This window comes from Sebastes fasciatus, chromosome 1 (assembly GCF_043250625.1).
Source record: "Sebastes fasciatus isolate fSebFas1 chromosome 1, fSebFas1.pri, whole genome shotgun sequence".
NCBI classification, from domain to species: Eukaryota; Metazoa; Chordata; class Actinopteri; order Perciformes; family Sebastidae; genus Sebastes; species Sebastes fasciatus.
Genome location: NC_133795.1, coordinates 38,454,382 through 38,470,203, shown reverse-complemented (window position 1 = coordinate 38,470,203; position 15,822 = coordinate 38,454,382). Strand labels below are relative to the sequence as shown.

At 38.4% G+C, this 15,822-nt stretch overlaps 1 protein-coding gene and 1 long non-coding RNA gene across 3 annotated transcripts in view; both read left to right on the top strand.

Annotated features, from left to right (window-relative positions):
• Positions 1-4,885: 4,885 nt before the first annotated feature.
• mtss1 (MTSS I-BAR domain containing 1) overlaps positions 4,886-15,822 on the top strand; it is a 71,708-nt gene continuing 60,771 nt past the window's right edge. Inside the window, exon 1 of one of the 2 annotated variants that reach the window (XM_074647761.1) lies at positions 4,886-5,676. In XM_074647761.1, coding sequence (XP_074503862.1) covers positions 5,605-5,676 — 72 coding nt within the window. In that variant the 5' untranslated portion in view covers positions 4,886-5,604. The remainder of the gene's footprint in view (positions 5,677-15,822) is intronic. The other variant, XM_074647770.1, reaches the window with a different exon arrangement.
• LOC141774931 (uncharacterized) lies at positions 11,244-14,016 on the top strand. The gene is made up of 2 exons (XR_012595519.1): positions 11,244-12,949; positions 13,344-14,016. It is a non-coding gene; the product is annotated as an uncharacterized LOC141774931 (long non-coding RNA).

Here is a 15,822-nt window from a genome sequence, read left to right as displayed (position 1 = left end):
TGCACATTCCCATTCCCTATTTCTGAAACTATATATATACTGTATGTATTTATCTCTGTAGTCCGTAGTCTAAGATAAAATGAAACAAGGTGAAACTTTTTTGTTTCTTTGAGTAAACAAGAATACGCATTAAAGGCCAAGAACATAGTTAAAGACGATTACATTTGAAAGAAAACAGTCACATTAAATCTCTGTACAGACGTCTTGTGTTTGTTGTTTCATCTGTTAAAGTCAAAATAAAATTACAATTAATTTATGATAATAAATCCGTATAAATGTGCTTGGTGTTGTTTGCTTAGAATTGTTTACTTATTTGGTAAAATGTATAAATACCAAAATTAAAAATCTTTTAATTTTTCTGCCGCTCCGTGTATTGATGTTCTCCAAGAGGCCTGAAACACAAGAACAACATAGATTCAATCAGTCCCTCTGGGATTTCACTGGCTTTTTTTGGGATTGTCACTAACAAACAACATTTTTATCACTAACAAATACATTTTGTTTTACTCTCCACCACTGTAGATGTTATTTTTATACAACTCTTCATTGATCTGTTTTTGAAGACAGGTCGGAGTACATCAGAAGAAATAAAAATACACAAGAACACACAAGCAGCAGCAGAAAGGATAACACATCTTCTCAACATTAAAAGTTCAAATTCATCCAATGGGATGAGACTTTGAATTAAAGTCATGTGTAGTTCGTTACCTCATATAACCTCTGTGCCCTCTTTCACAAGCCTGCTACTGTGACTGAAAGGTGAATTCAATTAGTCAGTGAAGTAAAATCAGAACATGTGATTCCTGTATGAGTCTATCAGCTCTGCTTTGATCACATGTCAACAAGTAAACACTTCCTGTACCAAGATAAGAGTCTGGCTCACATTTAAACCAGCCCAGTCACACAGCAGTTCATGAAATAGTCACAAAATATAATGTATTGATCCGTGTACATAGACGTGAATCAAAATTTTTTTTTTCATGATGGTCAGCACGAAATCAATTTGTATGTAATTGACATAATTGTGAACCAGGAAGTATAAAGAGCAAATGTCACGTAGGGAGGAGGTCGCGGTGGACACCAGACTTTCACCAGGAGACTGCTGTTCATGTCCCGTGTGAAATCAGAAGTCAAAGTTGATTTTGTCACGTAACCTCCGTACTTAATTTATGCCACTTCTGGTGTTAATTTTAACCAAACCGCAACCTTTTCCTAAACCTAACTAAATAGTTTTGTTGCCTAAACCTAACTAAGTAGGCTAGTTTTTGTCACGAAACTTACGTACTGAAGTTACAGCACTTCTGGAGTTATTTTAACCCAAACTGCGATCTTTTCCTAAAGCTAGCTAAGTAATTTTGTTGCCTAAACTTAACCAAGTTGATCTTTTCCTAATCTGAACTAAGTTTTATTTTGAAAAGACTGGAGCCGAAATGGACAATTGCATCACGTGTTGCTGGATATTTGTAGGAAAACGCACGAAAAATACGTTGTTGAAATTCGCGCTGAGTGTCACGAAAAAAAAAGTTAAATTTGTGTCCATGTACACGAATCAAATAGATTACATTTTGTGACTAATTCACAAACTGCTGTGAGACTGAGTTGCATAAACATAGCCAGAGGGATGGATAATTATTGGATTAACTTAATGTCTTGTATTTGTATTGATTGATTATGTCATTGTTGTAGCTGCATGTAATCCAATCACAGACTGAACCAGACCCTAGTCTGAAAATAGAACAATTAAGATTCACTATTTGTTTTATTGTTATATTATTTTGTGTGGACACTGATGCTTTGGTCTCCATGGAAACCAGCCTGGTGTTTGGTGGTAAGATATGGTGATCCCATGATTCAGCAGAACGCACACACACACACACACACACACACATCACTGTGGCATGCTAGTTGCCATGGTAATCAGACTGGGAGGAAGGCTGCCGGTGCTGTGACTCAGCTTGTTGCCGGGTGAATCAGTTAAATACACTGCGACTCTGTGTTTATTGTCTGATGGTTGCTAATATGAACTGAATATGAGCAGCCTGGGTGTTTGATGAAGTACAGATATATATATATATATATATAGTTTTTAACGCCACTAATTTCTTTAACGCACTAACACAACTTGGGATTTTTAGGTTGTAGCGGGCTGGAGGTTAAATAACGCTCCAAACTTGCTCTAAATTTTGGCGAGGAAAAACTGTCATGGCCATTTTCAAAGGGGTCCTTTGACATCTGACCTCCAGATATGTGAATGAAAATGGGTTCTATTTGTCCACTCCCATGTTTATAAGAGTATTAAACACTTGACAAATCTCCCTTCCAGGTACATTTTGAACAGATAAAAATGTGTGATTAATTTGTGATTAATTGCAATTAAATATTTTAATCGACTGACAGCCCTAATAAAAATAAATAATAATAATAATAATATATATATTTTTTAAATACCGGTGGGCCCCCTCCTCATTTTCTGCATGGAGGTAACAAATGAGCAAATAAATAAATAAATACACTTTTCACCCCTTTATCTCTCTTTCTCACACTTCTTCATCTGCCCGGCTGCAAATATTTGTTAATAAAAGTGTAAATTGTCGTGAAACTGACTAAACACTTTAAACTAACAATATCAGGGACCAACTGTTTATTTATATTATAATAAATACATTTATTAATGAAAATAAAAATCTTAATTTCTTTGGTGTTTAAACCATTGTGATGTGTGTTGCGGTTTACGGGGCTAGGGTTAGGGTTCTGGGGGGGTTGAACACTGACGCTAACCCTGACACAAACCCTGGAGCGGCGTCACCGCCTATGGCCTCCTGCTGAAAGTGGACTGCTACCCTTAACACTGATGACTTGACCAAACTCAAGAGAAATGAGGAAGGTAGGAGGTAATTACAGCAGAAATAGGCTGCTAAATTATATTAATATTATTTTTTTGTCTTTTTTTTTTATGGCCTTCTCGCAAATGTTCTGTGGGTCTGTACTGGTCCGCACCCCGGATGTTGGGAACCACTAGAAACAGAATTCCTCCCCCCTTTATAAATATATATAAACAAATGTTTGACCTGTTTTCCACTTGCATTTCATGTTTTTGTATATTCCAAATTATACAAACCTAGTTTGTACATCTATATGCTGCTGCGTTTACATTTCATGTCTTTTATTTTATTTTATAAATAAATACGTAAGTAAATAAATAAATAAATAAAGCTCTCTGTGAAGTTCCAGTGAAGTCCCAATATGTTCTCCTGTTGGAGTATAATCTTTCCTTTAACTCCGCCCCGCCGGACCGCCGCGTCTTCGTCACTCAACACACCTCCTCCATCCACATACGCACAGCTTCGTCAAGCGAAGCGAACTCAGCTTTGACCGGAAACTGTAAGGCCTTCAAAATAAAGGCATCTTTTTTTAAATTAGTTTACCAGCTTGGCATCCATACAAATGAGCTTGGAAACACAATAAAATACATAGAGTACATGGAAAACAAGCGATTATTTCAGCTTATAAAAAATAAGTTTGAGTTCGCTATGAGACATGAAACAAAAGACGAGATTTTATTTGTAGAGGTTTGCTTTAATAAACCAAACAGCAATACTGTGAAAATGAGGAGACCCGAAATTTTATTTTTGCCAATTAGCAGTTGTTAAAAATGATTTCTTAAATTAAGTACAAAATAATATGCGTCACAAAATATACATACAAACCCCCCTCCCTGAATTCCTCCACCACTACTAACCTATATGAAAGGAGCAAATTTACATACTTAATTTGATTAATCTCTTTGCAAAATATTGTATTCATAAAATTAAGTGGCTTAAAAGACTACCCTCATTTTGACTACTCTGCAAATTTTTCACAATTGTTTTACAGACCCTGATTGTTTTTTTTTGTTTTTACTCATCTTCCTATCCTTTCCTTACATTTTATTTGTTGTAGAATTTATTTTATTTTTATATTATTTTATACTTTGAAATATATTTACTGTTTTTTTTGTAATTAAAAATCTGCAAATGTATTCCAATTGTTTAACACTGTTTTTTTTTTTTTATATATTTATCTTCATTTCCTTTCCTTACATTTTATTTGTTGTAGAATATATTTTATTTTTATGTTATTTTTATACTCTGAAATATATTTAGTGATTTTTCTGAAATTAAAAATTTGCAAATGTATTCCAATTTTTTAACAGACTGATTTTTAAAAAAAAATATTTATCTTCTTTTCCTTTCCTTACATTTTATTTGTTTTAGATGTATTTTATTTTTATACTCTGAAATATATTTACTGATTTTTTTGTAATTACAAATCTGCAAATGTATTCCAATTGTTTAACAGTCTATGATTGTTTACAGTCTTTTTTATTTGTTTTTATTTATCTTTTTTTCCTTTCCTTCCATTTTATTCGTTGTATAATTTATTTTATTTTTAAATTATTTTTATACTGTGAAATATATTTACTGATTTTTCTGTAATTAAAAATCTGCAAATGTATTCCAATTGTTTAACAGACTCTGATTGTTTTTTTTAATATTTATCTTCTTTTCCTTACATTTTATTTGTTTTAGATGTATTTTATTTTTATACTCTGAAATATATTTACTGATTTTTTTGTAATTAAAAATCTGCAAATGTATTCCAAATGTTTAACAGTCTATGATTGTTTACAGTCTTTTTTATTTGTTTTTATTTATCCTCTTTTCCTTTCCTTACATTTTATTCGTTGTATAATTTATTTTATTTTTAAATTACTTTTATACTGTGAAATATATTTACTGAATTTTCTGTAATGAAAAATCTCAATTTATTTAACAAAAAATGATTGATGGGTTTAATTGTGAAACTGCAGGCCGGATGTGTGTGTTAGCATCACTGTAGCTAGCTTGCTAGCTCGCCTTGGCGTTCTGGGATCCTCTCATTCACTTCAGGTCCGGACTCCCAGCGGAGGAGCAACTAGAGGAACACCGCTGACTGTTGCCATTCTCGACCAAAACTCACCAGAAGACAACATGAAAACAGTCGGATACACCTCAGGAAACAACGAGCGGGAGGTTTAAGCCGTCAGATACGATGCGTATCGATTAATGTAGTCGAACTGATTGATCAGACACAGTAACACATAGCGACACGGTAACGCGGTAACACGGTCACAGGTTGCTAGGGGAGTTAATGCTAACGTAGCTAGCCCCGTTAGCTCGCTGCGGTTGGCTGTGTTTCCTTTGACCCGGGACTTCAACCAGCCAGGCGAAACTTAACGAAAAGCTGCCTGACATTTAGCAGACAGTCTGCTGTGTGATTCAGCCATGATGTGGTGTTTATCCAGTTGGCCGGCTGGTAGCATCGGCTGACCGGAGAGATCCCGTCCGTCTCTCGACCTGGTGGATCTAACTCCTCTTCTCCTCCTCTCTGGTTTTTGTTTTTAAAGGTGGACTTTGCCCTCGGGGTGTTGTAGCGCTCCCCTCCATTAGATACATAAGCCTCTATTCATTCTGCTGCTGGTGGAGTATATTTCTAAACTTTGGCTGGAAGTTTTTTTTTCTTTTTTTCTTGGGAGGTAAAAAGTTTTGGGAAGTTGAGGAGGATTTTTTCCGAGCCTGTGGAAAAATGGATGCGGGTATAGAGAAGGAATGCAGCGCCTTGGGAGGGCTCTTCCAGCTCATCATGAACGACATGAAGGTAAAACCAATACTACATTTCTATTCTATTTCCTTTGCCTTTACATTTTATATATATATAAATATTTACTTATACATGTATTTGTTTATATTTATTTCACAATAATGTATTTATTTATAAATAAATACTTTATATTTTAAATATTTTTTGTTTTGCATAATATTTCTCTTAATTCTTCTCATTTCTTTTTTTTTTTTCTGTGCTATTACTTGTAGCATCACCTCTTTTCTTTTCATAAATTGTTTTTTTTCCTCCTGTAAAAGTCATATATTTTACACATTACACTTAACCAAGGCAGCACCTAGCAGTTTTTAAATTACAAGTAATGTAAACTCGATGAAAAGGAGTTTATGGCTGCTCCATTCATTCTTAATGGAGATTTTCTTGCATTTTCTTCCCTTTATTTTGAAAGCTCTAACCTCATACTTCTTAGTTGGGTTTAGAAGATATCGGAAATATCAATTATCGAGATATTATGTTTTGTGGTACTGTATCATTCTCAAAAAAAACGGTACTAACTAAGTTTACCTGCAAAGATTCACTTTATTTTATTTGCAAAGATATGTGCCCTCTCACAGCAGTGTTTTGGTGTTTGATGTTACAGGGACTGTTATGAAACCAAATGCTGATCCCACTGTTTTTCTAAAATTAGATTTAAAAAATCACAATATATGGCCTTGCTTACAGGAACGCGATATATTGAATCGTATCCCCTGTATCGTGATACGGATCGTCAGATTCTTGCCAATACACAGCCCTACTTCTTAGACTGGTTGAGTCATAAAATGCTGGAGAGTTTAAAATAACACTACAATGGCATTATGATGCTAAAACTATGTGAATTTAAAATAAAGAGTCCTAGAAATGAATGAGTAAGCTTGAGATGCGTATACAATGCAGGTTATTATTGTGTGGCTGTAGAGTGCGTGGCTGTGATGTTGATTGGGTAATGAATGAGCAGAGGTCAGAGCTGGAAGTGGGCCATCTGAGAGGGTAACGGAGCTGGATGGGGGTGGATTTTACCAGCTGTGTGCTCTTTGATGTTTGTTAAGCAGGCTGCCCTTTGCTGCCTGTCTGTCTGTCTGTCTGTCTGTCTGTGTTTCACTGTTCTCAGATGTTCATCGTTAGCAGCCTCTACTTTTCCAGTCGGCCCTGAACACATCTTTTTGACCAAAATAGGCCGGATGACTGGTGTTTGTGGAGTCGTTGCTCCACGTTTGTACTGAGTGACTGATACGTCGACATGAACAATCTTACTGACTAAAAGCCTTTACTAGGGATGCACAGATCCGACTTTTTCAGTCCCAATACTGATAGCGATACTTGGGTTTTGGGTATTGGTCGATACACTATAGTGAAGTGAATATCTTTGGATTTTGGACTGTTGCTTGAACAAACAGTAATCTGAAGACATCACTCTGGGCTCTGTGAAATTCTGATTCTCACTATTTTCTGGTGTTTTATAGACCAAACAACAAATCGACTTATTGAGGAAGTAATCGGCAGATTAATCAATAATGAAGATAATCGGCAGTTAGGTTTATTGTTATCAGCTTTTATCGAATAATGAAAATATCAATACCCAATGTTTGGCTCAGAGATCCATTATCGGACGGGTCGTAATGTTGAGTGCTTATTGACGTGTTGTCTGGAGCTCTGCATACACTGTGTTTCTGTCAAGATAACACAAAAACAGACATGTTAATACTCAGCGCATGTGGAACTACTGCTGTGGTCGTCCTCCGTTTTCCACGTGGTGTCACATTCACTGTATAAACCATTTTTTTATAACATTTATGTCTCCAAACTGTAGCCAACAATTTTCTTTCAGAATCCTGAGTCGTGCTTTTATTGTTTAACACATTGATGGAAGAACATTGGAAGAGCATCCCCTCATGCATCTTCAGTGGCCACTTGTGATCTGATCTCACTTCCCCGCTCTATATGCAAATTAACAGGCAGTAAACACATAGCCGATACAGCAGCCGTTGTGACGTAATAATACATGAATGTCATTAGTAATATCTTACATATTCGTGAATTCTGGTACATTGTATTAACATCAAAATAAAAGGTTATTGGACCTCCGCGCCGCCGTCACCGCTGCTTTTGCCAAACAACAGAGGGGCACATAGCTCCAGAGAGCCGGGGAGGACAGAGAACAGGCGGGCGGTTGGGTGTCAGCTCCGCGCAAAGTAGCGGAACAAAAATACTGACACATCTCCGACAGTACGATAATAATGCACTTCGCGTGCCCAGTCTGATAATCTGTAGATTTGTAGCCTATAAACAAGATATATTTTAATAAAATACAGTTGTACCGACAGGATACAGTAAAGCACAGAGGCTGTTTCCATGCTGACAAGCGCCCGTGTCTGCCTGTTTATTCACCTGAAGGGCGCGGTCATCCCGCGGATCCCAGCGGGACATCAGATGAGTAGGCGGTCCTTAATATGGCCAGGACACATTCACTACACACTGATAAAAGAATGTGGTCAGATGTGGCCCAGACCACCTGAATGTGGTCTGAAAGATCCGATCTCAATGCGTCTTGAGTGTGTTCACACCTGTACTTAAAGCTGTCCACTTATGATCGGATCACTGAGGACGCATGTTAATACCAGGTCTGAACAGGACCCATGACCACCAAATGTGACCTCATTGTATAAAATGACCTGTGGTGACCTCTAGGATAATCACAGCCTCATGAAACTTTACAGCCACAAACTAGAGACCTAGAGCATTCAGAGGATGGATGGCTTTCCTAGCTAGATTGACAATAAGGGGGTTTCTGAGCAGTTTACTCAACAGAAGCGCTTGCCATCCAAAAATGCAATTCTTGCAGAAATCTCCAACTGTCAAAAGTTTTTGATCCTAAATCACATCATGGCTTTTTCTATGGTGTTCCTCAAGGTCTTGGTGTCTTAATGTGGTATGTTGGAGGGACTTTTGATAACTTTTATCAATTCTTCAGAGGTAAATTATGGTTAAATTTAGCACCAAATCTGTGTTACAAATAGTATCAACCCAAAAATTGCTGCCACAACTTATGAGACACCACTTCTATGTGACATCTACTGTTTACCTGCTCTCTCCCCCTAAAGACCCCCTGTATCCCCCTAAAAAAGCCTAAAAGGGGTCTATTGTGGATCTCGGAGGGTTAAACTCGCGCAGATCGAGGCATTGTGTGGGACGAAAGATGGACTTGTGTAGATTACGTGACTCGTACGGCAGGTCTGGACCACTCCTGAATATCATTCATGCCTGCAGAGAAATGCCACAAATTCTCATAAATCAGTTTGTTTAAGAACAGATGTGTTTGCCCCAGTGTCTTGTTCTGTGGAAATGATTGCAACTTATAAAACCACAGATGATTATTCAGCCTTCAAATACAGGAACATTGTGTAAGAGTGGATCTTAAGATGACTTAAAGTAGCCCCTACTGCTGTGTGCATCGGTTCTTATGTTTTATGATTTTGTATCTCCATCCTGGTTCAAACAGACCGGAAAGGTCACCTTGCTGTTGTGAGAGGTTATATGACAGTGAGATGAAGAGTTTGAGGAAGGCGAGGCAACTCTCGTTCAGTTGCTGGATGTAACATGAAGAAACTTGCAGACATCCTGTGGTGAGAAGAAACAGTGAGCTGTACTCATGAGTCACTTCTGCTGTCAGATAACAGGGAACAGGGATGGTTATGCTGAGTGTGTGCGTGATTCAGAGCTTGTGGCATCACATCCTGGTATTTTACCAACATGGCAAAAACCCAACGGGGGTACTCCTTCCATCTGCCACACACACTGAAGTCATATCTAATTAAGTAGACGGTTGCCGTTGAGCTAAATCTCTCCTCCGGGCATCATAACACGCCGGGGAAGAGAACAAACGCCGTGACAAACTGTATGTTATTGTAGCCGATAATGCAGCACAAAACAATATGATATACAGTATGCTAAGATATTATAATAGAGTAGTGCAGGAAGCTGAAGAGATTTCTATGTTTTGTTCTACACAGGGCTGTCAATCAATTCAAATATGTAATCGCAATTAGTCGCATGATTGCCCATAAAAACATATGCTCAAATCATAACATGGCAAAACACAAAAGGCAACAACAGCTGTCAGTGTGTCAGTGTGCTGACTTGACTATGACTTGCCCCAAACTGCATGTGATTATCATAAAGTGGGCATGTCTGTAAAGGGGAGACTCGTGGGTACCCATAGAACCCATTTTCATTCACATATCTGAAGGCCAGAGGTCAAGGGACCCCTTTGAAAATGGCCTTGACATTTTTTCCTCGCCAAATTTTAGCGTAAGTTTGGAGCGTTATTTACAAGCTAGTATGACATCGTTGGTACCAATGGATTCATTAGGTTTTTCTAGTTTCATATAATACCAGTATCTTCAATCTAGCTTTAAAAATGAGCCCGCTACAAACTAAGGTCTGTGGTTAACACGAGCTGATGACATTTTAACGTTTTGTTCTACAATATAAAATACATCAATGAATATCCCACTGGTGAATTTTGAAGCCTTTATGGGTCTTTAAAAAGGCGGTTTCTTAACAAGTGGCTAAATGAGACTACTAAAGGTCATCATGCCGACTCGTCCTCCTTTACAGCCTCGTTGTGTTTATACTCGCGCTCATGTGACCCGGGTGTAGTTCATTTATAGAGTAACGTTAGCTTTTTACTTCTGGTGATTGCATTCACAATTCAAAAATCATAAAGTGGTGTTCATTAGTGGAGATTATCTTGCTGAACAAAACATGTAGGAATCATAAACGTTTGTTTGCCACAGAACATATTTTCTACAATAATCCAAAACCCAATGGAACAATCCCATTTTCCCGTTTTTGTGGAGGGCTATCTGTGTATGAAGACCGGCTTTTCTTTCAGCACACAGAACAGACAGCCAGTGGACCGTGAGGAGATATTCACCGAATTTTGATATTTAAGTTGTCTTGGAAACATATCTTACAATATTAGACTATTTAATAGGGCTGGGAAAAAAAATCGATACACCTATGTATCGCAATTTCTTTTTTTATGATAATGAAATTTGAAATTTAAGTATAAAACGTCGGAGGGTCTGCGTGGATACGACCTGCACCCTCACATTTTAAATCCAAAGTGGTAAACACTTCACATCCTGTAGAGTATAGAAACATTTTGGGTTTCACACATTGACAGGAAAGCAGAGCTAGACATCACGGCTAAGGCTGCATGCTAACTCTGTCACGGAGAGGAAACGTTATCTTATCATGGTAACGTGCGGTTGAGCCGGCGATCACTCTCATCTCTGTGGTCAAATGGGCCGACGCTACAACTGTAGAGCACCCATATACAGACATTTATGTTAAATGCATTGAAACGGCCCCGATGGAGCTGACCATGGATGTATAAAGAGAACGGAGCTGACGGGAGAGCTAGAGACCACCTTGGAGAAGTTAGAGGAAGTAGATACGTGGGACTACGTCCAGTTTTCAAAATAAGGTGTTAACAAAGGGAACTGTGTATACAAAATACATCTATGGAAATAAGATTGATTGGATTATATTCACCAGAAGTATAAAACATTACATGTCCCTAATAAATTAAAAAGAAAATACTGCTAATTTGTGAGGGAATTGTCTTTATTCTTTGATTTTTGGGTTGCTGGAAAGTCCCTAGAAGTGTATGATTCAACTTTTTTCCCATGGTCTAGTGTTAAAAAAGTTGACAAAAATCACAATAAATCATAATACCGAATCACAATACTTGTAGAAGTGCAATACATATCGAACCGGCACCCAAGTATTGTGATAGCATTGAATGGGGAGATAGGTGAATCGTCCCAGCTCTAGTTCATACCGTGTTCTCTGCGTGCACCAGACCGCGACGGGTCAACATGAACACATGAACCGTTAGAGCCTTAATAACGTGCTCAAAAAGGTTATTTTTGTCAAGACAGTGGGTGCAGATGAATTAGTGAGTAAACCGTCATGGGACCTTTAAGTTCTCCTGGAGAGAGACAGACAGCGTATTGATTTCTGTCTCAGCGATATCAGCAGTGACATCATGAGCCATCGACCTTCCTCACTCCTCCGTCCTGACATGCTCAGTACGTTCCTTCACTCTTCTACTCCTTCTGACTCCTTCTGCTCCTCCTCTTCTCCTGTTTCCCTCCATTCTTTCTCTCTGTTTGTCCTTTTCTGACCCACCAGCTCCTCCTGATGTATAACTGAGGATTTGATGAATGTTTAAGTATTACATTTATTCTCCTCGTTAACTCTTAAAACAATCGTGGACCTCCCCTCCTTCCTCCACAGTGTAGTCACTGAAAATGTGCTTTGTGTGTGTTTAAATTAATCTGTGTGAGTGTGTTATCGTCCTGTACTGAAGGTGAACTGAGAATGACACAGCCTCAGTGTGTGTGTGTGTGTGTGTGTGTGTGTGTGTGGAATAGCAAATAGCTTTCAACACTGAGCTACAGCCGTGTTCAATTTACACACACACACACACACACACACACCATAGTAAACAGTGGTTATGACTGCATTACTGTGTTTTATAATCAGTCCTGTCTATATATAATTATGTGTGTATGTGGAGAGTAAAATACAGGATTTTCCCACACACTACTGCACGATTACATTACACACACACACACACACACACACACACACACACAGGCGTGTAACGGTACGTGTTTTCATCCCGGGCGTTCGGTTCAGTGTGTGACTTCCTTTCGTTACGCCCGGTGACCCAAACTGTCAGGATAGTCTATTTATAGGGCTGAGGATGATTCATCTCTCTCCTGATTCGATACTATAACGATACTTGGGTGCCGATTCAATATGTATTGCGATTTTTAAGTATTGTAATTCGATATTACGATTTATTGTGATTTTTCTTAACATTTTTAACACTAGACCATGGGGAAAAAGTTGAATCATACACTTCTAGGGACTTTTACTTTGGAAAATCTCTAAATTAATATAGTAATAATGTTTGATTTTCAGCATGTATGTAGTCAGAGATGTCCTGAAGTCAAATATATCAGTCATGGTCAGGAATTATTATTCACATATGTATCGCGATTTAGAAAAAAAATTATTTTGAAATAGATGTTTTAATGTCAGAATCAATATATTTGTTTCATTTGAGTTTATGTGGAGGTAGAAGGAAGTTACCGCTTTTATTGTTGTAGTCTGAGTAACGTGACGTCATATCCATTCCGTATCCGTCAACCCAAACAAACCGCAGCGAGCCGAAACGAGAAAGCAGAAAACGGCGGAGGGTCGGCTAATTTCTACTGTCTGTTACCACTGACTCAGTGTTTACTAGGGGTGGTATTGCAATACATTGCAAATCAATTCTTAAAAGCCATATATTGATTTCTAATTAATAGTTTATATGCAAAGATTAACTCAGTCAATACTTTATTTTACTTGCAAAGAGATGCATCCTCTGTGATAAATGCAAAAGCTGATCCTACTATTCTGATTGCATAAAAAAAGTAAACCTTTTTTTTACTCAGATTTTATGCATATGGCGGTATGTTCTTTATTCTATGACAGTTTTCCTAAAATTTGATTTTTTTTAAATCGCAATATATCGCCTTGCTTACAGTATCGCAATATATTGAATCGCAATCCCTGTATCATGATACGTATCTCATCGCCAGATTCCTGCCAATAAAAAGCCCTACTGTTACAATTGTAAAGCGTTCTTCAAAGACTTCAGAAGTGGCAGACAAAACAATTGTGTGGCTGGCAGAAATGTTGACCTGCCACAGTGGCATGCGAGGGAAAAAACTTAATTTTGGACCCTGTTTACATTACACACATTTGTGTTTTACTTTTGACAATATGCCAGTATTTGAGTGCCTTAAATGTTACAGTAATAATTCTGACCAATCAATGAGCCTGGTGACTGTTGACGTGACCCCATAAACTGAGGTACACATACCATTACACCACTAATACATATTATAAACAAAAACACACCCTACAACTACAGACCATAATGTGATGGGATGTCATCGAGGCTTAGTCACATCTATGATATACTTTATAGTTCCTGATAGTTAGAGAGCGTGAGGGAGTGGTTGGTTTCAGGGAAGTCTCACTGCTGACAGGAAAATAGTTAGCCTCAGGTGAACGTAGGCGTGGACAAACACACACACACATAGCAACACGCACGTGTAAAGGTATGTCATTTGTTAGCTGATAGGGGGGAGGAGAGGAGAGGAAGGAGGGATGAGGTGTTAAAGGAAATATGGAAAATATGTGAGGAAATAGAAGACAGAAGGAAGAGAGAGGAGACAGGAGGTAGGAAATGATGGGGAGGAGAGGAAAGAAGGAAAGAAAGAGAGAGGAGAGAAAATGAGACGATCAAACCTCACAGAAACCAAAACTATGGTGCATTCAGGTGCTCCGTTTAACTTAACTCATTTTGAACATTGTCACCAGGATGTTGACCACAAACTACTAAACTGAGACAAGTTTTATATTCCCCAACTTTACAGTATGGGTTGCTATAATTTAACTTTTCTTGCAGCTTCATTTGGAGCGGCCTTTTAGACAAAGAACGTATATTGATAAGAAGTGAAAGTCAATTGCTCGTTCCATTGCAACATCAGTGCCCAGCAGCAACCGCCATTTTGGACTGAAAGCGACTACCGGACGCCAGTAAAACGTCCGCCTGCAAAGAGCCGTATAAAAGTAAAACTAAACTACTATTTCTATTCTATTGTCATATTTAATGTCTCTACTGAAATGGCTTGTGTAGAACAATACAAATATTATAAATATGCAAACTATTATAACTATTTACTTATTTACTTATTAAACTTTTTGCCAGGTTGCTTCCCAGTGGAGCATAGAGTGAGCGATGGACATAAATGGAAGTTATAAAAATCCAGCACAAAAATTGATCGCAACCTCAAAGTTTTTCATGTCAAGGATCCAAAATGGAGTCCAATAGACCACAGACCATGGATGTAGAAGAGGGTCCAATAGACCACAGACCATGGATGTAGTAAAGGGTCCAATAGACCACAGACCATGGATGTAGAAGAGGGTCCAATAGACCAGACCATGGATGTAGTAAAGGGTCCAATAGACCACAGACCATGGATGTAGAAGAGGGTCCAATAGACCACAGACCATGGATGTAGTAAAGGGTCCAATAGACCACAGACCATGGATGTAGAAGAGGGTCCAATAGACCACAGACCATGGATGTAGTAAAGGGTCCAATAGACCACAGACCATGGATGTAGAAGAGGGTCCAATAGACCACAGACCATGGATGTAGAAGAGGGTCCAATAGACCACAGACCATGGATGTAGAAGAGGGTCCAATAGACCACAGACCATGGATGTAGAAGAGGGTCCAATAGACCACAGACCATGGATGTAGAAGAGGTTGTGTCCTGTGCTTTTGCCCTGCGTGTTAGTTAATAGCCTACAACTAAATTCTGTTGACTTCATGCTACTAGCACTACTAGCTACTGGCCGATAGCCAGTTGTTTGGGAACAGAGACGTTAACACATCCACCACGGTACAGGCTGACAGCATACAGCCCATGGGTGTATTAGAAGATAATAAAAGTGATGAATTACAGCCAGTATATCCATTATTACAGCCACATACAGCTAGCAGGAAGCTGGCAGAACCAGATATGTCATATCAGCGTGCAGGGCGGTGCAGTCCCGTGGGTCTGATGACCGTTCATTATGGCGAGGAAAATAACTCTGGATTCAGCTGTTAGTTCATTTCACTACTTTTAGGACATCATTATTTAAATGAGGGATATTCTAGTGTTCTTACCGGGAAGTTGATTTATATCCTCTGATTTACAGAAGTCTCTTTATACATCCACGGACAAAGACTCATAAGTGTTTTCTGTCCAAATGGCGGCAGCGCCAACTAGCAGCTGTTGTCAAAAAAGCACCAGAGTTTCGTCTCTTTGCCTCTAGACTCTTTGTTTTGGATCAGACAGATCCACTCTGACGGGCTGTGAACTGGGTTTGGAAAGTTTGTGAGGAAGGTGGAGTGATGGATGAACGTGAGTCAACAGGTAGAGGGAGATGATAAGGTCGTACGGATGACTGCGGTTCAATAGAGGGAGTGGATTTATATCATTACTGATGAAGCTG